This window comes from Adiantum capillus-veneris, chromosome 14, assembly GCF_014529385.1.
Source record: "Adiantum capillus-veneris isolate H3 chromosome 14, ASM1452938v2, whole genome shotgun sequence".
NCBI lineage: Eukaryota > Viridiplantae > Streptophyta > Polypodiopsida > Polypodiales > Pteridaceae > Adiantum > Adiantum capillus-veneris.
In genome coordinates this window covers 134,224,322-134,247,114 of record NC_140944.1, presented here as the reverse complement: position 1 = coordinate 134,247,114, position 22,793 = coordinate 134,224,322, and the positions used below count along the sequence as shown (strand labels likewise).

The 22,793-nt window shown below is 42.4% G+C and overlaps 1 protein-coding gene across 2 annotated transcripts in view; it reads left to right on the top strand.

The window, feature by feature from the left end:
* Window positions 1-14,106: 14,106 nt before the first annotated feature.
* Window positions 14,107-22,793, top strand: part of LOC147443177 (3'-5'-exoribonuclease family protein) — a 45,849-nt gene continuing 37,162 nt past the window's right edge. For both annotated transcript variants that reach the window (XM_086529088.1, XM_086529087.1), the window contains exons 1-2: window positions 14,107-14,603; window positions 14,682-14,824. In XM_086529088.1, the coding sequence (XP_086385214.1) occupies window positions 14,699-14,824 (126 nt within the window). In that variant the 5' untranslated portion in view covers window positions 14,107-14,603; window positions 14,682-14,698. The remainder of the gene's footprint in view (window positions 14,604-14,681; window positions 14,825-22,793) is intronic.

Here is a 22,793-nt window from a genome sequence, read left to right as displayed (position 1 = left end):
CAAAATATACTTATGGTGTAAGAGGATGAAAGAAGGCATACACAGGTTTAATAAAACACACACCTAAGTATAAATATTTAAATAAAATACCATAATAATTATAAAAATCCCTATATTTAGGCCATATATATACTGCAATATTAACACACAAATGGGCCATAATATATTTTATTTTTTTGGTTTTATTTATTTATTTGACTCAACTAGCCCAGTGACTAGCTAGCTGAGGATTTTAAGAAGATATGGGAAAAGCCCCTTAACTCACACACGCCTATTTACAGTGAAATGGTAGGGATAGCCATAGCGTTTGGGTGAATTTGGAAGGGTGGAGTAACTTACTATGGCAATTATGGAGAGCCGAAAAACGGCTATCACCAGCTTTGCAAACTCGTGAAAGCTTTAGGAATAAGTTGTTTCACGATATATAAAAGTCTCTCAAGTATTCAATTGCCACAAAAATAGTTCGGCTCGCACTATTTATGCCTCTTGAAGTGTTTGTAGATTTCTTCTTCGATGAGCAAATAAGAACTACCGCAACAATGTTCATTTGCAAGTCTAAGAGCTGTTTGGACTTTTTAGATGATAATTGGGATAGAAAACAATCACAGGGCAAAATTTGTATTTTTCAAAATAAGTCCATAATTTGCAAGTTCATTATAAGCTCTCAAAATTTCATAGTGTCATTTTACTATTTTAGATATCATCTTCTTTGTGGGCAGCTTATTCCACTTAACCAAGATACAAAGTCTAGCCTCGAGAACAAACCTTTATCGGTGGAGCTCTACTTTTGAGACAACCTACTTACTGTGATGGAGACAATGTCAAGCACAACTCTTGCACAACTCAGGCTAGATTTTACATGTGAAGAACTTTCACTTTTGTCGGAATTGTATGCATTCAGTCTCAACAAGAGAAAGGTGCTTACTAAATGGATGAATTTTTATTGTCTTTAATACATTAAGACATAGAATCTAACTTTTCTTCTTTTCAGATTCCAAGACGCAAGGAGAACAACATTGTGCAAGGAGTCACTCTCAAATACACTTCACTTACTTGCTTCCACCGGAAGCTAGATCATATACCTTGTGCACGCAATGAGCTTTGATGCCATGAAAACCATGATGTACTCTTCAAAATGACTAATACAGAGACATTTTGTGTCGCTCAAGCAATGTTTAAAAAATGTACACTTTTCATTGTCTCAAAACTTTACAAATTGTGTTGTTTCTGTCAAGATGTATACAAGTTATTGCTCCCTTTCCCTGCTAGTGGTCCCCTATCCTCTCCCTCGATTTGTGCCACTGGTCCCCTGTCCTCTCTCCCGGTTGCTGCCACTGGCCCCCTGTCCTCTCCCCTGGTTGCTGGCACCACTGGTCCCCTGTCCTCTCCCCCGGTTGTTGCCACCGCTCTCGTGCCCTCTTCCCCGGCTGCTGCTACTTCTGCCTCTAGGGATGCTGGTCTCAGGCATCCTTTCACGTCGTTCGAAATTATGGACCTCTTCCATGGCTTCCCATGCATCTTGCACCTGTGAAGCTCCCTTTGTTCTTGCTCTTGCCGTTGATGTGTAGCCCATTCCTCTACTTCTGTGGCGTCCGTATAATATTGATTTATTGCTTCTTGCATATTTCAAACCTCTTCTTGAGTTTGGTTGTAGCGCTACGTCATTTCGTTAATGCAAGCGTGTTCAAACTCCTCAGCTCTCGCCCCTTCCTCTCTTGTACGTCTGTTTACCAAGATTATAATATGCTAGATGGCCATTACAGAAAAATATCGCACATTGTTGGGGGTGTAGTTATGTAATTGAAGTTCCTGTAGAAGCGTGATAGTAGGAAAGTAAGTAAAGATGTTGCTTCTTTTAATACAAATGTTGCAGTAAACAAACAATGAAACAGTATGATTATTTACGTTTGGTACATCCAAAATTTGATTGAGGAGCAACAAGGCATTCAAACAAGCTCGCCAGCCACAACTATAGTCATCAACCTGCGTGGGCACGGTTACCCATTCGTACTGGATGGTATTCCCTAGATCATGTTCTAACAAAACATGCTCTACACAGCATACAAGTTTTTTCGCGGCACTACATATGTAACCACTTGAGTCAGTAACACATTGCAAAGAGACACTACTTCCAAATGTACCCAGATGTACATTACGTTCTTACACCATCGTGAGACAACCTGCTTTGCCCGGAGTTTGCGTATTAGACAATCTTATCTCCAATGTCAAATAACAACAGACTCCAATAATCACAACACCAAAACCATCAAAGATGAGGAGAAAGATCATAAATCCAACATCGTTTTTACAAGGCAAGAAAAAACTCACGATTGATTGTATGCAGTGATCAGAAAGCGCGCTAGATCAAAATTGACTCTGCTAAGCCAGCCCATCAGAGCCAAAAAGGAAACTCCGCTGTTCTGCAGCATAGACAATATCAACGGATCTATTATGTATATTTTGTTTTGAACCTCAGCGGGCAGAAGCGAGATAGCGTACCTAACATGAATCAATGGCAGAGATTAGACTTAAGATATTTCAGCAGGCTGTCACTGACACAAACCCATGAGTCAATACCGAGCGATTGGGGCAGCTATCGAGTTCCATAAGCCACTGACATAATATTGACCCTAAAAAAAATGGTCGGTAGAGTACAATTTAAAATTTTGTTTTGTATACATAGAATGCTAACTCATTATGTAATGTGTGATATGTTGCCCACCCCACCCTGTAGGGTAAGCCTTCTTCCAATCAAGCAAGGCTGCTTGAAATGATGTGAGCTTACTTTGGTCCCAAGAATGCTGCTCAACATAGTGGAAAATTTTATCTAGTGATTTCCACGCGTTCGCCTTGTGGATTTAGATTGCCCCACCACCAGCATTGTCTTTAACCACTTTATGTAACTGTTTCCATTTGTTGAACAGGTTTCTCCTTTCTTCTCTATCTGAATCTTTGAGGCTAAACCCAAGAAACCTTCTGGCCTTCACGCCGCCTATCGATGCTTTCCTAGGTACCTTGTAACGACTTTGAGACATCTTAGGGTCCTCTTCGATTTTGACATTGCCTCCATGCAAACCAATGTCTGAGACCACTCCCTCTAATGCTTTAATCACTCTTTTTGACTCACTCTCTGGCTTTAATGTCCATGCAAAACATATGTACAAATGAACCACCTTTTCAATTATTCAACAGAGTGCATGAAGTGTACAGACGTGAACTCTACTCAGAGGCATATCAAGCACTGGCCTAAATTTTTTATCTTGAAGATGTCTGCTGGGAGCTCTATTCCATTGTAGACTCTCAAGAGATTGTGCATCAGCCATGCAATATAAGCATGGATTTGCCACAGTTGCTCCGTGTGTTATGTTGTACATACACTTAAGAGTCTTTAAGTCACCTGCCATGTGCCATTCCACTGTATAGTCACCAAATCCTTCCACTGAAAGAACGACTCCATTTCTTTGTTCACTGATGATAGAAGGAATTTGGATTTGACTAAAAACCCAATTGAGGATTTCAAAATTTTCCTTATCAACTTGCAATGAAAAACGAATACACAAAATCAACAACCAAATAATCAATATTTTTGTTATAGAGTGAACAAAGTATACCTGAAATGATCCTAAAGTTAGAATGTTGTTTTCGGATTGCACGCTGAAGTATCGTGGATCCTCTTTCGTTATTGATGGATCCAGAGCTCTGTTCATGAGGGTAATGGTGACTCTCTCGAGATTCTTGTTCTTCAGGACCTTGCACTCGTCGAGCTTTAAAACAAACTTGAGAACCCCACCGCACTCCTCTCGACTGATGTCAAAGAAGTGAACTGCATACCTTTGCAATGCTTCAAGATCAACGAAGAGGTTGTTGTGCTCGTTAAACTGTACCTCTATGCCGCCCTTGCCTAAGAACATTGCTTCAATATGGAATGGTGACCCAAGTTTCTCAAACAACTCATCGTTTATGTGCCGGCGAGCAGCCTTTACATGTGATGGCTTTGGCAGCAATGATCCTCTCTGTAGTTTATTTTGAGACTTTTTAGCTAATGCTTTGAAGAGTGCCCTGTATCCCATCTGCGAGATGCCACTCTCATCAAGTATTGCTTGCACTTCCATTGGTTCCAACTGATTCTCGTTCATGAAGGAGGTAAGAGCCTCCCTTTCGACTTACGAAATTTTTTCTGAGTTATTATCTCTTCAACTACTTCTTTTGGAAGTAAAAACGGTTGTAATACACTCCGGCATTGAAGCGTGCACCATTCGAGTTTGGATGCAGTAAAGACCTGCCAAAAAACCACCATGCGTTATGATCATGTATAAGAAAGTGTATCCATTTCTTAGTGAAGCACATTGAAGATACAAAAGCAGAAACAAACTTTGAGTTACCTTAAAGCTCGTATTCGTTTTTTCAGGCCACCACTACCAATCTTCATGTTCTCAATGTTGCGTAGATCTCGTTTTCTTTTTCGACTACCAAGCACAGTGTCTTTCTCTTGCAAACTTGTGATATTCTTCTCAAGACCCTGGATTGTCTCTTTGTTTGATGAAATTTTTTGAGAGCATGCTTCATTAAGTTTCTTCAGCAGCATGTTCTCCATCGCCATGAAGTTTCTTTGCCTTTTCGCATTCAATCCTCTCATTTTCAAATGTTCAGTGTATCCCAATAGCCCATCCTTGCTATCGCCTGTGAAATGTAAGAGGTTAGTGATATTAGCAAAGGGAGGTGGCGCATTTGTCGTAGGATCCTTTGGATAAATAGACCCATCGGTCCACAAATCCAAATGATGTTCCTTGTTTGTCCTTCTAAGTTCTTTCTCTCGTTGAGATAAGAAAGACTCCCTCCTACGTTTCTGCAACGGTGCGTACTCTTGCAATACATCAACATGAAGATGATGTGTGTTCTTTTTTTGGATAAGTGTTAAAGATGAAGGGGTTGAGGATTGCAAGTTCAAATTAGTGTTTTCATCAGAAAAAGAAGCGTTCTCCATTCCTAGAGTTGATAGAGAAAAAGACAGACACTTGAAACTCATGAAATATCTCAGGTTTTGGGAGGAAAGACCATATTCTCATGTTTAGAGTTGATAGAGTTCGTGTGGCTTATGTTTTTGGAGGGAACGCTTGTAAGTTGGCATTTCAAATCATTAGTCGTACGATTAGTTGGATTCCCAACAAAAGAACGAAGGATAAAAATGATAAAGACGGCAGCTACCTACCAAAGAATGTCATTTTGGCTTTTTGTTGGCACAAAAAAGTATCACATAAAATGCACAATTTAACATTTTCATTTTCTCTCTCTAAGCCAACGTGGAACTTCTTACAGGGCCCAAAAGTGAGTCCAACTTTCTCCTAATGGGTTGAGGAGCTTCTTCTTCCATTTCCTCTTGGCTGTAAACAGGCTCTAACCTAGCTAAGCCACTATTTACAATGAACCGCAATGTCCTTTTTTCCATCTCATACCTTCTTTCTTCAAGTTGAAATGCAGGAGGTGGGGGTTGTACCGACCTCACCACTCCATGTGTTTCTCTCATCTTCTATCGCTTCAAAGGGAAGTACCTGCTTTGGTTGTTATAGTACATTGTAGTTGGTACTAGTGCTTGCTTATTAGATGCTTCCATCATCGACGTATATCTCGTGTCTACATGCATTCTAGCACCTAGCAGCGGAGGTTGTTGTCCTAAGAGAGTAAGACAGATTGTGGCCTTGAAACTCCTACTGATCCTGACGGATTCCCTATAACGTATCTAGGTGGAGTAGGTGCTGCTAGAATAGGTTGTACATACCTCTCCCTAGCATATCCATGCTATAGTAGCACTCTTCCCTCGTATGATTTATCCATTTTCCCTCAATTTTGCACCACTTAGGCTCCCCCGGATTTGATTTTACAACAGGAGTTAACCTCTTAACTATGTCGTCAATAAAATTTTCTTGATCGATAGGTGCCACTGGTTTTGCAATGGACTCAGTCATCTGCGAATCATTGTGCTAAGAGGATATGTCTTCTCTTAACACTTACAATCTTTTTCTTTATATTCCTCATAGTTATCCACTAGATAAAGAGCTTCTTTGATTGATTCGTTTAGCGTCAGGCTCCTTATTATATGCAGATCCTTCTAAAGACCCGCATGTCTCATTCTCTGGATAAAGATTAGCTTCAATCGTGCCTACGTAGGTAGTTCTACTTTTGGACAAAACTTGACATATCTCTTGAGTCGTAATGCCGCCTTGCGCACTGATTCACCCTTTTTCTGCTTGAATATGTGAATTTGCGAGACCGTATTGTGAGATATACCTTTCTATGAGAATTCTTCAATGAATTCCTCAAACAGCTTGTCTAGAGTCTCAAAATTGCGTCTTTCCACTGAGTCAAACCATGCCGCGTCATCTTCCAAAGTCAGTCCGAATCCAGCAAAGTGTGTCACAAAATCTGAAACTTCCTCTGCTCTAATTACTCTTCTAAAAGCCGCTACGTGATCTCTCAAATCTTTGTCCTCTGAATATTTCTTGTTCACCCATTTTTGGCTTGGGACGGTCTAACCCGCCGATTGTCTACAAGTCTAACCATAGACTCCTCCAATCCTTCTCTCACTTTAGGCCTTCTACTATGCCTAGGTTCTTCTTTGATTTCATCTTCTAGTTCATATCCTTGTGAGTGTCTCACAACAGGTGGGTCTTCTTGGAACTCCTCTCTCGAGTCTTACTCTTTCTGCATAACGTAACCTTGTTGTAGTCGGTCTAACGGTTGGTCCTTAACCTTCACTCAAATACAGATATGATGGGAGTAGTGATGGTGCACTTGATCCTGGGATGATCAAATAACCACCTCTATTGGTATATGGTCGGTATGGCGTCTTGATGTAGCCTAGACTGTAAGATTGTGGTGTATTAGGTCCCACGTTGCTCATTGGTGGATAGATCGGCATTTCTACTCTCCTTTTGTGGTTCGATTGATACCTAATTGTATATTGGTCTTTTTCAAAGGGATTGGTCATTTTGTTGGAGATCTGTCCCTTAGGGAGATTCACTTGAGGAGGCATGTCTGCCATCTCTGTGATCATTTCATCTCTCGTTATCACTCTAGGAGGCTCCCTTTTTGGAATTCTTGTAGGAATTCTCTTGTTTGGTGGGGGTATTTGTGGTCCTTCATTGATCAAATATCCACATATTTGTAATGCAATATGTGGATTTGTGCTTTCTACAGCTCTGTATTCTTGTCCATACTTGTCAACAACTATAGATTTTCATCGACAATCGACTCCGTATGTATAGACATATAAGGGCTTGTAATTCGTCAGCTCTTCTGGGTTTGGTTCTGAGCACCTATAAAGGTTGACCTCATCGTCATCAATGTATCTATACAATTCTTCAGTCTCATGATCTGTCATCCAATCTTTCAATAGGATTATTTTTTATCAACTGCAAGTTTGGAACATCCATTATGGACGGATGCTCCTCTATCGTTGGGATCCCAGAGCTTGTATAAGTTGAGTTTGAATCTAAAGTAGACATGATTTTTGGGATTAACAATGCTAGCTTGATATAAGCAGTCTTATTCCAATATGTTCAAGTGCTTTGGTTACGAAAAAGTCAAAACTATGTCCAAAACTTCCTCACAATTCTCTCAAATTGTCACTTTTAGACACCCATAACTTTCGAATGCATTTTGAGGCCTTAAACGATGTTTTTTTGAATGATGACCAACAATGAATGAACCAATGGGACTTTGATTGTTGTTCAGGTGTCACACTAAAACTTGTAGAGCTACTCTGGAGCTTTGTTTTGACTAAAAAAAGTTTTTGAATCTGATACTGGGAGCTTAAGTTATGGCCAAAATAGTCTTCTATCACGTTCAATTTTCCTGTAGGTCAATTCTGGTGATTTTGGAGTGTCACACTAGATACATGCTTTGATCCACTTATAGGTGTCCAAATTTGGTTTTGGAGTGATATTTCGGATTCTAGGGGTCAAAAAGAAGTTCTTTGACTAGCCAAAGTTCCTGTCTGGACTCAACCTATACATGGAGTCTTCATACGCGTATGATATCTCCTGACTTAGAATTGCTCCAAACTTTAACTGTAGACTCTTCTTGATGTACTCTAACCACTCCAAGTCTCAGTTTGAGATTCTGACACTTTTAGTTAGGTCTATCACTCCTTTTTCTGTTTGATTGCTTGCAACTTCCTTGGGAGGTTAGCTAAGCCAAAAGTGATCCAAATTGAATGAAACTTGGTCTCTATGCTTCTTTTGTGATGGCAAACACTCTTGTAAGCTGTTGCTTCTAATTTGGCATTGAGACATCATGTGCGTATGAAGTCTTTTGCAGCAAAATGATTTGACTTTTATCTCAAGCCTCTTTATCACTCAAGCAACTCTTAGCAACTTTCAGAATTAAATTTCAACATTTTATGTGCAAGTTATGATCAATACAAACATGAACATTGCCCAATTTTTGTCTTTTGACACATTTTAGCCCAAGTGTGCTCCAAATGCAATGAAATTTTGGCTAGGAGCTTCTTTTATGCTTAAGGACACTAGGGTATACTCAAATGTTTTATTTGACCCAGATCTGGCCTCAAAGTCTTAATATGCATATGATGTCTTTTGGCTCAGATTTCACTTCCGCTTCTTCCCAAGGTGCTCCTTGATGTATACACCAAGAATATGTGCTCACAGAAAAAAAATTGTTGTCAAAAATGCACAAAATCATCACTTTTCACTTTTACCTTCTTGGAATTGCAAAAATTTCCTCAAATTCAAGGGTATGTGTCCAAATGAGATGAAATTTGCAAACAAGCTTAATACATCATTTCCAAACCTCCTGTGTGGTTAGAAGTGCAATTGGACTTTTAGATCTTGACCTGAGACATCATACACGTATGATGTTTAAGTGCTCCAAATTGAATGAAATTTGGTCTCTAAGCTTGTTTTGTGGTGCTTAACAACCTAGTAAATTCTGATGTCAGCTTTGGTCCGCCCTTTAGACATCATACGCATATGAGTCTAGTTGGTCAAATTGAAGTGAAACTCACTCCAGAGGTCTCCCACCTTAGAAGCAACTCACAATAGCTTTTATAATTCAATTTCGACACTTTTTGTGCTAGATATGATCAATTCAAGCATTCAATTTTCCTAGATCCGCGTCTAGTGGCCTTTACAAGCCCAAAAATGCTTTAAATTCAATGGAATTTTGCCTATTGCTTCTTAACTGCTCTAGATCACAAGGGTGCACTCAGATGTATCTTTTGACCTCAAATCTGGTCTCTAGGACATCATATGTGTATGATGTCTATCTGGTTAGAATGGACTTCTGTTTCTACCTCAAGTGCTCCTTAGTATGTACAACATGCACATGTGCTCACAACAAATTTTGAAAATCAAAATTGTACAAATTCACCACTTTTTGGCAAGGACATTCCTCGAAAGAGTAAAATCCCCTCAATACTCAATCTATATGCCCAAATGAAATGAAATTTGGTGTATGTGTTCAACACAACATGCAAAATAGGGGTGTAAAGTTAAAAAGTCAATTTTGCTTCCAGGATTACCCTTAAACATCATACCCATATGATGTCTGTTGATGGATTTCTATCTAGATATCATTCACAAGCATCCACTAGTTTTCAAGCACTTTTACCAATTTTTATGCAAAAATATGCTCAAAATCACAAGTTTCTCTTTTTTCCATTTCTGACACTCCGTCATTTGTCTTTTGGGTGCCAAGGGTTGGTCAAACCCCTAGTCTCAATGTGTACTGAAGGTAAAACACCCCTTTTGAACACTCTGGTGCAGTCAGATTTGTCAAATTTGGTCTCTAGATGCCTCTTGAGACATCATACGCACATGATGTCCAAGTTTGCAGAATTTCAATTTGTCTACTCAGAACTTTTGCAAATGTCCTCTAATATGCATAACATCAATCAATCGTTAAAAAATGTCAACAGAAACCTATTTATTGCATTTTTATCCTCAAAATCGAACTTTTTTGTGATTCTAAATGCAAACAAGAACTTTAGCAAATAAATCAGCGATGAATAGCTCTAGATCAGAATCAGATGACTTACTTAAAGGTACTCTTACTCATCATATGGGGTTTTGCATTTATAAGTAGAAAAATGCTTCACTGCCACACATGGACTAGCAAACGCTTTTATCACCTCACAAATCACTCGATCACCAACAACTACTCTAATCTGCAACTAATACTACAAATCCTAACTAAGTCTATCTAGTCGCAGACCTTCGGCAAGACACATGCTTCCTGGTTGTCCACTTGATCTCGGAATATCCTCTTCAGGATCCACTCAAGAGAAATGCTCTCTTTAGCCAAAACTAAAGCAAGTAACCATCACACGAGTGCTAGTAGGATTACCTACTCAAGTCCCTGTGTCCCGGCAACGATGCCAATGTTGCAGAGCGAATCACACCACCTATAAAGTGCATGCAACACTACCTACATCAACATAATGTCAATCGAGGACACATATGACACGATAGGTGCACGAAGGCAATCTCTATAGCTTATTAGGATGAGACCATCCCACACATATAACACTCTGGAAAGCCAACTAAACCAAAATCAAGAATCTCACTGCGCCCATATACACCACCCAACCTACATACACACAAACGAAAGGAAGCTCACCAAACCATACTGTCCCTCGCTAAGATACACTTGTCCCGAAGTGTCCCTTGCTAAGATACACTTGTCCCGAAGTGTCCCTCGCTAAGGAGGCAGACAGTCCCTCGCTAAGATACACTTGTCCCGAAGCCTCTACACTCAAAATCCTCACTCCGAACCCATTTGCAAAAAACGTGTATGAAGACATAGCAGAAGTTTGAAAGTCCCCGCAATTGAAATCTATGAGTACCTATGCGTAGCTTATGCCGCCACGATTCTAACGAGTACTTGCACGCATAAAACAAACATCATCATTTGATACACTTACGACCACAAATAACTCATAGATACGTTAACCTGTGTGCTCCGTTTCACGTGGAATGCTTGGTGTTGTTGCGTAGCTCTCTCCGAGCCTATTGCAATGGTGCAGTCAGATCTCCAATGCGATGAGCGAGCATGGATTAGAGTCAGGATGAAGCTCACACCCTCTCTTTCTCTCACACACACAGTCAACGGCATCTCAAAATTTTGATTAAGATAAATTTCTCCTTACAAAATGACCTAGGTACCTTATATACTAAGGCTACCATAGGTTAAACCAAAGTAGAGTTCAATGGGACAAATGGCTTTGTATTTACAATTTGGAAGTGCCATCGCACCCCGGCTTTTGCAACTAGACCAGCTACTCATTACAAATGATGTTTTTAGCCATAATCTCTATCATTTCATAACTCTCAAAAAATAAGGCTTTGGTATGAAAATTGAGTTATGTCGTAATGATGATCCATGGGTCAACACAACCTATAATCAGTGACTACCTACAAACTGTATGCAATAGACTCACGATCAGAATATTCATCAATAAAAAATAGTGCATACCATAAGTTTAGCCACTGCGAGCATACAAAAATATCACTCTTACAAGAGTGGATACAAGAACAACGATCCATGTCCAAAAATAACCATATGCATGCCGTCAATGTGGGAGCAAAGTCGGCCACAACAAAAGAGAATCATCGTCTCAATCCAATGACTCTCGATGCAAAGTCTCAAACCATAAACCGCATCCAACGTGCCAAAGTGGGAGAAGGTCTCGACCACTATAAACTAACCAAAAAATATGTCAACCAAAAGTATGGCAAAGTGGGAGTAAACCTCGACCATTGTAGTCTCCAAAAGAGGAATCTAAACCATAAACCATAACAGTACTCAATGCCAATGAGTAGAATGCCTAAGTGGCTCCACAATGTGACATACAATGGCAATCTGCACTCAATGTACATCCAGGGAGTAACCGCACATAAACATGCGTAAAAATTAATCAATGCGGAAACAATGCTCTCAAGAGATGCTCTTCGAGTCCTTTGATCACCTTTCTCTATGGCTTACAATCCGTTCAATATTCATCCTATGCAAAGACCAGAGTAGGAGGGATTGACATGATAGCTCTTCAAAAAGACACCAATCACACGAACTTGAGTAAGCTTTATTGGTGGTTTAATAGTAATAACAACCTTTGGCCCCACTCCTACTTGCAACAGGCTACCATGGGTGTACTGCTCACCTGTTGACGACTCCAGCTCGACAACACTGCAAGGTCTGTCATCTGCATCCAATTTCCCATGCCTATGCATTTGCTTGGCCCAACATATAAATCCTACAGGGCAAGACACGGATTTTGTTTCTTATAATTTTTGGAGTGAACATAGTGCCAACTCTCCACCATACTTTTGTATGGCACTTCTGCATGACGTGCATTGTATAATTAGCATTTTCACTTTGTGACGCTTCATTGCAAGATGAAATTTTTAACTGTTCACATTGGTTTTATGTAGCTTGATACAAACATTGTCCTTCGGCTTGGACAATTGGACGACACTCGTACATGAATATCAAGTCGGTAGTGCAATTCAATTTTTATAGTCTGCTAATGCTTTTTGTATTTTTTGAGCCTGTCAATGCTTAGTTTAGCTACATGTTTTCCTCATTAGCGCATGCTCAATCTCGATCATCATATCTACATATGAAATAGATACACATTCCTTCCAATAGTTGGAGCAATTCAACTTACGTATTGTAGTACTCAATGCACTATGTACATGTTTCTAGGTGGTTGATGTCAATCTAAGTATATCCTTGTTTGGCAATGCATTTTATATATTGTAGCCCAACATTCTCCTCTACATAACTATTCTTTAATACAAGGACAACTCTTTATCCTAACCTTTCTCTCCTCAAATATGTTTTGCCAAGACCACACATAGCTCTCTCTCTCTCTCTCTATATATATATATATATATATATATGAGAAATAAGGAAAAATTGACTACTCTTGATTTTGAGTAAGATGAGTCCCCAATATAAATGGCCAACATTCCCAGATTGAATGGAAATCTACAAACCACTACCAAAGTAGGTTAAGGAGTAGGGTTTAAGCAGAATGATTAAGCTGCAACCCTTTGCTCGATTCAATTACCCCTTTTAGTAGCCCTTTGTTGTATAGTCAGCCCTATGAGACACAACTTGTTTCTTTCCAATGCTCATCAAGTCCCAAGCTGAGCTATTGTTGTTGCCTATCAATTGGTTCTACTCATCCGCTTGTAACAAAAGCCAATGCAATAATTTTAAGTAACCAATTGGACTCAAAAATCTATAAGAACATGTACGACAAAGAGTAGTTCCTTGGTCTCATTGCTCAAACAGTTGTAGAGAAAGCCATGAAATTCGACCATTTTAGAGATAGCTATCGATGTTCTATAGCAATGCCCACCAAGCAAAACTAGTTGCCATGCTACCAAGTGGTTACATCTTCTCGCTGTCCAAATCCAAAAGGATTTTGGGGATGGATTTGTGAAAGAACGATTTAGGCTAGCCAAAGACTCTGCAGAAACGTACCCGAGAAAGAAAGTGCTGCGCATTGTAGTCTGATGCCCTATGCTGCCGCTGCGCACTTGCGAGGCTGCAAACGACTTGTGTTGTGGCACACTGCTGCTGCGCACCTACGACCTGTAAGGCTTCAAAACCTGCGCACCTGCAAGCTACGACTCGTGAGGCAGTGGACTAGGCGAACTTATACCTGCGGCCAGCTACGCATCTGTAGGGTTTGTTGACCTGAGCAAGCTGTTTCGATCGAGCTACCCGCACGGATTGAGGGACTTAGTGTTTATTTGGAGAACCATTAACGCATAGAAGCAGCCAAGATTTGGACTGAGTTCTGAGAGTCTTTTGGAGGCCAGGTAATCTTTCCTTTGGAAATCAGTTAAATGCTTTATTCACAAGACAATGGAATTGGGGTGGTTTTCTCATGCGAGAATCGAGAAGATTCAAGATGCTTTGAATTGTATGAAAATTGAGGTGTCAAGCCCCAAAAATTTACATGTCCATTGAAATTCTTAGGCCCCTGTCAGACTGGGACACCCTCCCCACTCTGATTTTTGGAGGGCCAACCAATTCGCTGTCACACACAAATTTACCAAAGTAGAAGCCAACTTCCCGTAGCGAATGGGGGTAGGGCAGATGACGAAACTCTCTTATGAAAGATGGCAAAGTCGATAGAGAGTGTGGTTTGCTCTCTTCAAATGCTACAGACCCAACATACCCTCGCATTCCACGTTGCACAACAGAGCCCAACGCCTGTCAGTTGCCTTCCCGCACGCCTTTTTGCAGATGGCCGTGGAGTTTGGAAACTTGGCCGAAGGTGTTCGCCCGCCCCTCTGACAAGGAAACCTTTTCGTCTAGCCAACTCTGGCTCGCCACCTAAGCAAGGCCGCCTCTTGCCTGCCCCCAGCGGGTGTGAGGGACGCATTCAACCTGAATCAGGTTGCTAGGAGATTGAACGTGCTGTTTTCACTGAGAAGAATCAGCTGAGTTGACGCTTTTTCATTGGCAAAGTACCTACGAGAATCAAGGAGGCCCTTGCTTTTTCGTCGTGCTAGTAGAACTGCTGCAAAGTTTTGACATTTCAGGAGAAGAATTCTGATTTTCTATTTGTGGTAAGCCCCTTCACCCCACTCCCCCCACTCGTCTGAGGTGCGACTCAGCTCTTAAGTCATGGGGGTTGTTTTGGACAGTTGCACAACCAGTTGACATGGTGGGGCTCTCATTGGCGGAGAAAAAGTACGTGGAAGGCGGAATAGCGCAGGGTCTGCGCAGTGATGGCCGTGGCTTGCACGACTTCCGCACCTTCTCTGTCGAGCTCGCCATCATTCCCCAGGTACTCTTTTGTGCTCCGCTATAGCTCCTCTCATTTAGAGAGAGAGAGAGAGAGAGAGAGAGAGAGAGAGAGAGAGAGAGAGAGCTCTCCCTCTTTAGTTTATGCTGCGCAAGTACACGGGGAGAAAAGTTGAGAAATATTCTGGCTCAGACTCTCTGAACACACCTTGTGCCATTCACATCAAGGAAAATCTGTATATGCATGAAAGAGAGGAGGTTTGCAAGAATTATCAGCAGTTGAGGATAACAAAAACAAGATAGTTTTGTTGCTGATGCGAATTGCTAGTATGCAACCAGCAAGATTCAGAATATGAAAATAAAACACGAATAACATATGGCATTTTAAATTTAGGCTTACTATGCAGCTCATGGGAGTATCAAAGAAACATGTTGGCTACATTATTTGCTTGTGTTCATTGTGCATTGGCCTAAGTTTCAAGAAACTTAGGGTTTCACAACAACTCCTAGAGATTGGAGCTGCGAAAAATAGACCATGTCAAATACAGCAACATGCCTAGCGTTTTTGCTGGCTGCTCCCATCCCTAGCGTTTTTCTCTACGGTGAGCAAGGCAGCACTGTTAGGCAGGTGGTGGGCAGCCGAGGCATTCCCCTAGCTGTTTCCTCTCAGAGCATCTATATGGAGATGATGCGATCACCACGATGTAGAGCACCACAACAAAGGTGCAGGCCCCAGAGAGGAGGTTCCCTGCTCTCTACACGAGACATGTTTCCCTCCTCTCTCCAGATCAGTTCTCTTGCTAGGAGGAGATCCCTCCAAAGCCTCGCTTCCCTGGGAGGCTAAGGCAGCCCATGTGGAGTTGGTGTCAGTGGTCTCATGTGTAGGAACAGGTGGCAGTGCTAGTAGTAGTCGCAGTTGTGTGCACCTCGGGTCTATCCAGTTGGCATGTCGGTTCTATGACGGACCACCCTTGGTCACTTGTATGAGCAGATTGTTATCAGTACGGAGAGCCTTTTCCAGATCTCTCTCTCTCCCTCTCTCTCTCTCTCTCATTCTTAGATGTCTTGTCTCTTTCTACCTTAGTGATCTCTCTTCCCCATTGGTGTGCCTTTTCATGTGTTAGGCATTGCTGTCCAATTTGGCAGCGGAAGATGCAATGAAGACAAGAACTCGTTCATGATCTGGTGGGCACCTCCACTCCGATCTTATTTCAAATTTGATGGCCAAGTTACATGCCATGTATTGGAAGAAAGGAACCACACCATAGCTAGGTGCACTCCAAGACCAAGGACGACCTGCATTGATCCTGAACCTGAGCGAGTCACACTCGTAAGCCTCAAAGAAAACCCTACGACTCTAACTGCAGCTAACACCTCTAGTTCTGTGAAAGTCCAAAGGTCAGATATGTCAAAATGCAGTAGAATGTGTCATGACAAGGGAATATTCGGGGGAGAGGAGAGTAAAAAACACTAGAGGTAGAAGATGGACAGAGTGTAGACAAGGCTTTGCACACTACAATGCTAAAATAGGGTGCACCCCTCTCCCCCCCCCCCCCCCCCCCCCCCCCCCCCCCCCCCCTCTTCCCTATAGCGAAGTAACAAAAATGCCTGACCCACATTGGCATAACGCCTCACAAGGCCGTGCATGTCACGGGGAGGGGCACCACGTGCTAACGGGAAAGAAAAGAGTGAGCAACTCTAAGCACTTCAAATAACAACTGAATAGAAAGAGATGCACGACACGAGATAGGAGTGGCAGAGTTCCACCCCAAGAGAGCACTAGCCCCAAACCCTGACGCCCCTTTCAGTATTTCTTTATATTGCTTGAACTCAGTACAACGCCAGTACTCCAATCCCTGCACCTTCATGCAGAAGCATGCCAGAGACTGAGCCCTCTGCACATATTTAAAGGCCCTTGGGCCATGAAAAGAAGTTACATGAAAAGCATCAAGCTCTAAAAGTATCTGGCCCAAAAGCTTGCGTCCAAAAGCAACTAGCGCTAATTATGAAAATCCGTTTAGGTGCCACGTCAGCATAGTCAGTGTCACAAACTGGTGACGTGGCATGCCCACAACACACATACATCCTCTCCTCGCCGGAAATGCTGACGTGTATGCTGGCTGCTCTTGGAAATTCCGCTGTTGAATGATGACGTGGCTGCACTGTACGGACAGCCCCTGGAAATTGCGGCGCACTATGCGGAAAACCAACCACGTGGCAGCATGTATGGACGTCCGCTTTTTACGGAAATTGCTGGCTGCTTTTAGGCTGAAAATTCTACGCTGGGGCTTTTTGGGATTTGCTTTATTTCCACTAAGCTTGTAAGAGAGAGAACATGCTTTTGATTTTGAAGCTTTTGGGGCTTTGCTTTTGGCATCCCTTGTAAACCCTTTAAATACATGGGCAGGCTTCCCCCTTCTCAAAGCATCTGGATGCAGAGTCTGAGAGTGAGAGCCTCCCACTCACTTGTACTTTTGCAACAGATTAATACAAAAAGAAATACCGAAAGGGGCGCCAGTCTTTGGGGCCAACATCTCTAGGCACGGAACTCCGCCGGGCCAATGTCGAATTAATTGTGAACTGTGAACTGTTTGAAGTGAAGTCTTGTGGTGTCGCGGTAGAATCTCGACTTGGAGTGTTCAAGTCTGTTATAGTTAGCGTAAAACGTGGGTTTCCGTACAGGCTGCCACGTCAGCAAGTCAATGTAATTGCGGGCTCTGTACGTACAATCGCCACGCCATCATCTTTTTACACCAAAGATTTGTGTGTGTAGTCTTGCTTTATTTATCCCTAGTCACTTGGGCCCCATCTGACGGGGTCCCATAAGTTGGTGGGAACTCTTCTTAAAAAATAGTCCTCTCAGCAAGACTTTGCAAGTTGGTGAAACTTCTTCTGCTGCTTTTGCTTCTTCTACTGTTTCTAGGGTTTAGGCCCCTCGGCCGGGATCTGCAGGTTCGCTTTGTTCTTCAGTGGCTTGACACGTCAGCAGTTTGTGACAATGCATAGCCACAAAAAAGCCCCGACTCACAAGATCTAGATGGAAATAGTGAGGAGATGACATCCAAAACTCTGAACACCCACACCGAGGATCTTGGGTCTCCATGTCACAAACGGGAACGCACACGAATAATCAACAAGATGAAAATAAATAGACTTTCAATCAAAAGAGACAATGGAGAAGATCGACACAGTATTGAGGACCAGAAGATGGGCTGGTCCCCCTTTCAAAGAGAATCTTTATTCAGGGAGAACGTGTTTTTACAAGCACAAGAATTGGAGAAACCCCTCCATTCTAAATCTCAGATTTGATGGTCATTTTCTTCATGCTAGGGAAATCTTGAGAGGCGTGCTCTCAATTCCTTTTCCGTCTGCACTCAGTGTTAAAGTTATGGCATTTCAAGTGAATTGCTATCACAGGACAAGCATCACGTGCCAACGGAAAAGAACAGATTGAACAACTTTAAGCACTTCAAATAACAACTGAACTGAAAGAGATAGACAACACGAGACCATATCATAGTTCAAAAGTAGAGTTACAAATTCTACTTGGTGTTTGAGAGACGTCGTCATCACAAACATGATTCTAAGCATGTGGCAGAATTCTACCCCAACAGAGCACTGGCCCCAAACCTTGGCGTCCCTTTCGGTATTTCTTTATATTGCTTGAACTTAGTACAATGCCGGTACTCACGCTCTGCACCTTCACCCAGAAAGAGTGTCCCAGAGATTGAGCCCTTTGCACATATTTAAAGGCCCCTGGCCTATGAAAAGCAGTTACAGGAAAAGCTTTCAAACTCAAAAGCATCTAATCCTAAAAACTGGCTTAAAAAGCTTTCAAACTCAAAAGCATCTAATCCTAAAAACTGGCTTAAAAAGCTGCCAGTACATTTCACAAAAATCCGTACAAATGCCATGCTAGTAGCGCAAAACGTGAAAATCTGTATTGTCTGCCACATGGCACTGCCAGCGCAAATCGAGGGCGTCCGTACAACTGCCACGTCACGTGACACATCCAACCCTATGTGTCTGTGGACAAGCTATAACACGACAAGGGTTTAGTCAGTCCAGTCGGTCTAGATTTAGAAGTGATCTGGCACTTTTGTGAGTCTATTCGTAGACCGTGCATGCCCAGACACTTAGTATAGATGCATATCCTCTGGTTGCACACAGCATGATCATAAGCATTCCCATCAGAATCCATCAAAATCCTTCAGGGGAATTTTCCAGTGCACTTAGCCTATTTTCCCTATTTTTGACATTTTTCACTTATTATTTTTGAGTGACTTTTGTTGGAAAGTAGGTAGGGCAAATTGATAAGCAAACCTAGATTAACACTAATTGGCAGAAGAGGCAACAGGAGCCAAGCTCAACAGGCAACTTCTTAGCAAGAACCCCCTTGGTGGTTTCCCTCCAAGCAATAAGATCCACTTCCCTAGCATTTTCATCAGAAGACCCATCGCCAAACAGTCCCAGTCAGCTAGCATTTTCTGCAGGCTTCATTGCCAAAGAACTCCTCAGCCTAGCGTTTTTGCTCCAGTCACATCATCGCCAAGCATCTGCAGCCTTAGCGTTTTCAGCATGTCAGAATCGCCCTCAACCATGGCGATTTTCAGCAGGTAAAGATCATCAGTTTCAGCCCTTAGAACCATTAGATTCAGCCCCAAGTAACCGCAGATTTTCAGCCACAAAGACCAGCAAAGGCAGCGTTTTCTCTTGCGTTTTCAGCCGCAACAGAATTCAGCCTATCAGCGTTTTTGGACAACAGATAAGGAGTAGCAGATTTCAGCCATAGCGTCGGTCTCATCATCCCCGTCGTCGTCATCGACCTAGCCTAGACTTGCATCAGTCACATGCATTCAGTTTGTACCAGTTTGTGCAATCAATATTAGACCACTCTCGCCGACGAGAGTGGGGCCTTCGGAGGAGGGTTTTATGTCTCTGGTGTTGTATTCTCTTCTCTCTCTATCTCTCAGTCTCATACACTTACTTGCACGCACAGTGTTCATTCACTTTGTTATGATCATTGCACTCTCTCATTAAGAACGGAAGGCTCTCCCTTCAATAAGAATAAAAAGGAACCTTGAGCACAGTTCGGAGCACTCATCTTGAGCAAAGTTAAACATTCATTCTGCTGCACCTAACAGCCACGTCATCATCTTCTACGCTTTTGTGTGTACGTGTGTGTATTGGTCCCGCTTGTAAGTTGTGCCATATTGATGGTGCTTGAGCTTTGAGGCTTGAGCCATATTGATGGTTGCCCGTTCCGCTTGAGCCATTTGATAGCTTTTAAAGGAAAAAGGACTCCCCCCCCCCGCCCCTTCCTTGTGTGAGTCTTGAGAGGTTTGAAATCTCACCCAAACTGCCACCTCTCTCACTCTCTCTCCGTCTTTCTCTCTATTCTTTTTTTTCAATTTTGTCGCCCGTTTCGCCCGTTCTGCTGTTACCTTTCGGATCTGGAACATTTTTCCATTCCCGACACCGTTTCGATGCACACAACCGGCCAGAACGCCGTTTCGGTATGATTACCCCCCGTTCCGCCCGTTCCGTGTTATTATGGCTTGGAGGTTCAATCGAGCATACAACCAAACGCTCCCCAGACATCCTGTCTGCGTTGTTCGGAGGTTTTCCAGCATACAACGAAACGCTCCCTAGACATCCCGTCTGCGTTGTTCTGAGATATTCAAGCATACAACGAAACGCTGCCCAAACATCCCGTCTGCATCGTTCCGAGGTTTAGACAATACCAAAACAACATTTCTCACTACTTCACCGGGGAGTAAAATCACCAAGCATTGAAATCATTATTAAAATTAGAGTCAAACAATTCAGATCGGCACCAAGACAGGCTCAAAACAGATACCATCCGTTTCAAACAAATTCCAAATAGGATCAATAAACAAGTTCTCAAACAAAACTCAAACTTAAAAAGCAATCTCGACATCAATCGAGCTTGAAAAGACAAGTGGCTTTCCACCCTGAAACCTGCACCAAGATTAGGGTTAGATTTCTTTCATAAGGTTGTAGTCCGACCGGAGCATGGTTCATAAGCTCTTGAACAGTTGAAACAAGCCTCGACAGACAGTGTTCCTGTGGTGGTGACAGTAGTCCCAAGACATAGCAATTACATTGGACCTCCAAGGTTATCAGCTCGAGAAGAGACACCTGTTGAGAGATGTCGAGAAATTTCAAGTTTTAATCTGCTAGGGTTTCTGTGTCAAGCATTTCAGGATACCCCATTGTCACAAGATGGGCACCATGTGCCGATAGAAAAGAACAGAGTGAATAGACTATAGCACTTCAATAACAACTGAACTGAGAGAGAGAGACGACACGCAACACGGAGTGGCGGAATTCCACCCCAGAGAGTATTGGCCCCAAACCTTGGCGCCCCTTTCGGTATTTCTTTATATTGCATCAACATAGTACAAGCCGATACTCCAGACTCTACACCTTCTCCAAGAAGCATGCCAGAGAATGAGCCCTTAGTACATATTTAAAGGCCCTTGGCCTATGAAAAGCAGTTTACAATGAAAAGCCACAAGATGGGCACCACATGCCAATAGAAAAGAACAGACTGAACAAACTTTTAGCACTTCAATAACAATTGAACTGAGAGAGAGAGAGAGAGAGAGAGAGAGAGGGAGAGAGACGACGCGCAACACGGAGTGGCGGAATTCCACCCCAGAGAGTATTGGCCGCAAACCTTGGCGCCCCTTTCGGTATTTCTTTATATTGCATCAACACAGTACAAGCCGGTACTCCAGACTCTACACCTGCTCTAAGAAGCATGCCAGAGAATGAGCCCTTAGCACATATTTAAAGGCCCCTGGTCTATGAAAAGCAGTTTACAGTGAAAAGCCTTCAAAACTCAAAAGCTTCTGGTCCAAAAGCAATGCCCAAAACGTTGCCAGCATAAATCACGGAATTCTGTAGAACTGCCATGTTAGCAGTTAGCACAAAATGCGGAAATCTGTACAGCTTGCCACGTCATCAACCAACGTATTTTTCAAAAATCTGCCACGTCATCAACAACTGCACAATTTGTTTCTTTATGTCGCTTGGGGCTCCATCGGACGGGGTCCCTATAAGTTGGTAGGACTTCTTCTTCTGTTACTTGCTCTTCTTAGGGTTTAGGCCCCTCGGCCCACATCTGCAAGTTGGCTCCCTTCTTCAGGGCTTTGACACGTTAGCAATTTGTGACACCCACTTTGCCAAAAGCTGCCACAAACCATATAAGTTCGGACAAAAATTTTCTTGAAAGCTTGCCAAGTCCTTGGAGTGTGCAGCTTGGTAGCTATAGACATTCACCATTGCATGGGACTGCCTGTGAGAAAAACGGCAGCTTGAAAAAAAAGTTTTGATCCTTCTTTGCAAGTGATCTTTATGGCTTATGCCCTGTAAGACAGAGCGATGAAGACGAGAGCGTGCCGGATGCATGATGAAGTAAGGGTGGGAGTGGCTAATAAGTTCGGGGTCGGAACACGAAGACACTTTAATAAAATCCTTGTAAAACTTGGAAGCGCCATCTTGCTCTGCCTGCTCTTTGGTAGGATTGGTATGCTTTCAAAAAAGCACACGCCTGAAGCTCTAATACCATTGTCACAGGGCAGGCACCACGTGCCAACGGAAAAGAACAGACTGAACAACTTTAAGTACTTCAAGTAACAACTGAACTAAAAGAGATAGACGACACGAGACGGGGAGTGGCGGAATTCTACCCCAAGAAAGCACTGTCACAAAATGATGACGTTGCAGTATTGCACGGATGGACAACTGCACAATGGTACGAATAGTGGGCTGTAAGGACAAGCCCGAAAACGGCGCTGACATGCCCATGTGGACTGTCGTACGGATTTTTGTAAAAAGCGCTCACACATGCTGATGCGGCAGTAGTACAGATTTCCACAAATTCCGCTTGCAGCTTTTGGGCCAGTAGTTTTTGAGTTTAGTGCTTTTGAATTGAATGCTTTTGGGGATTTTCTTTTGGGGCATCCCTTGTAAGAATAAATGAG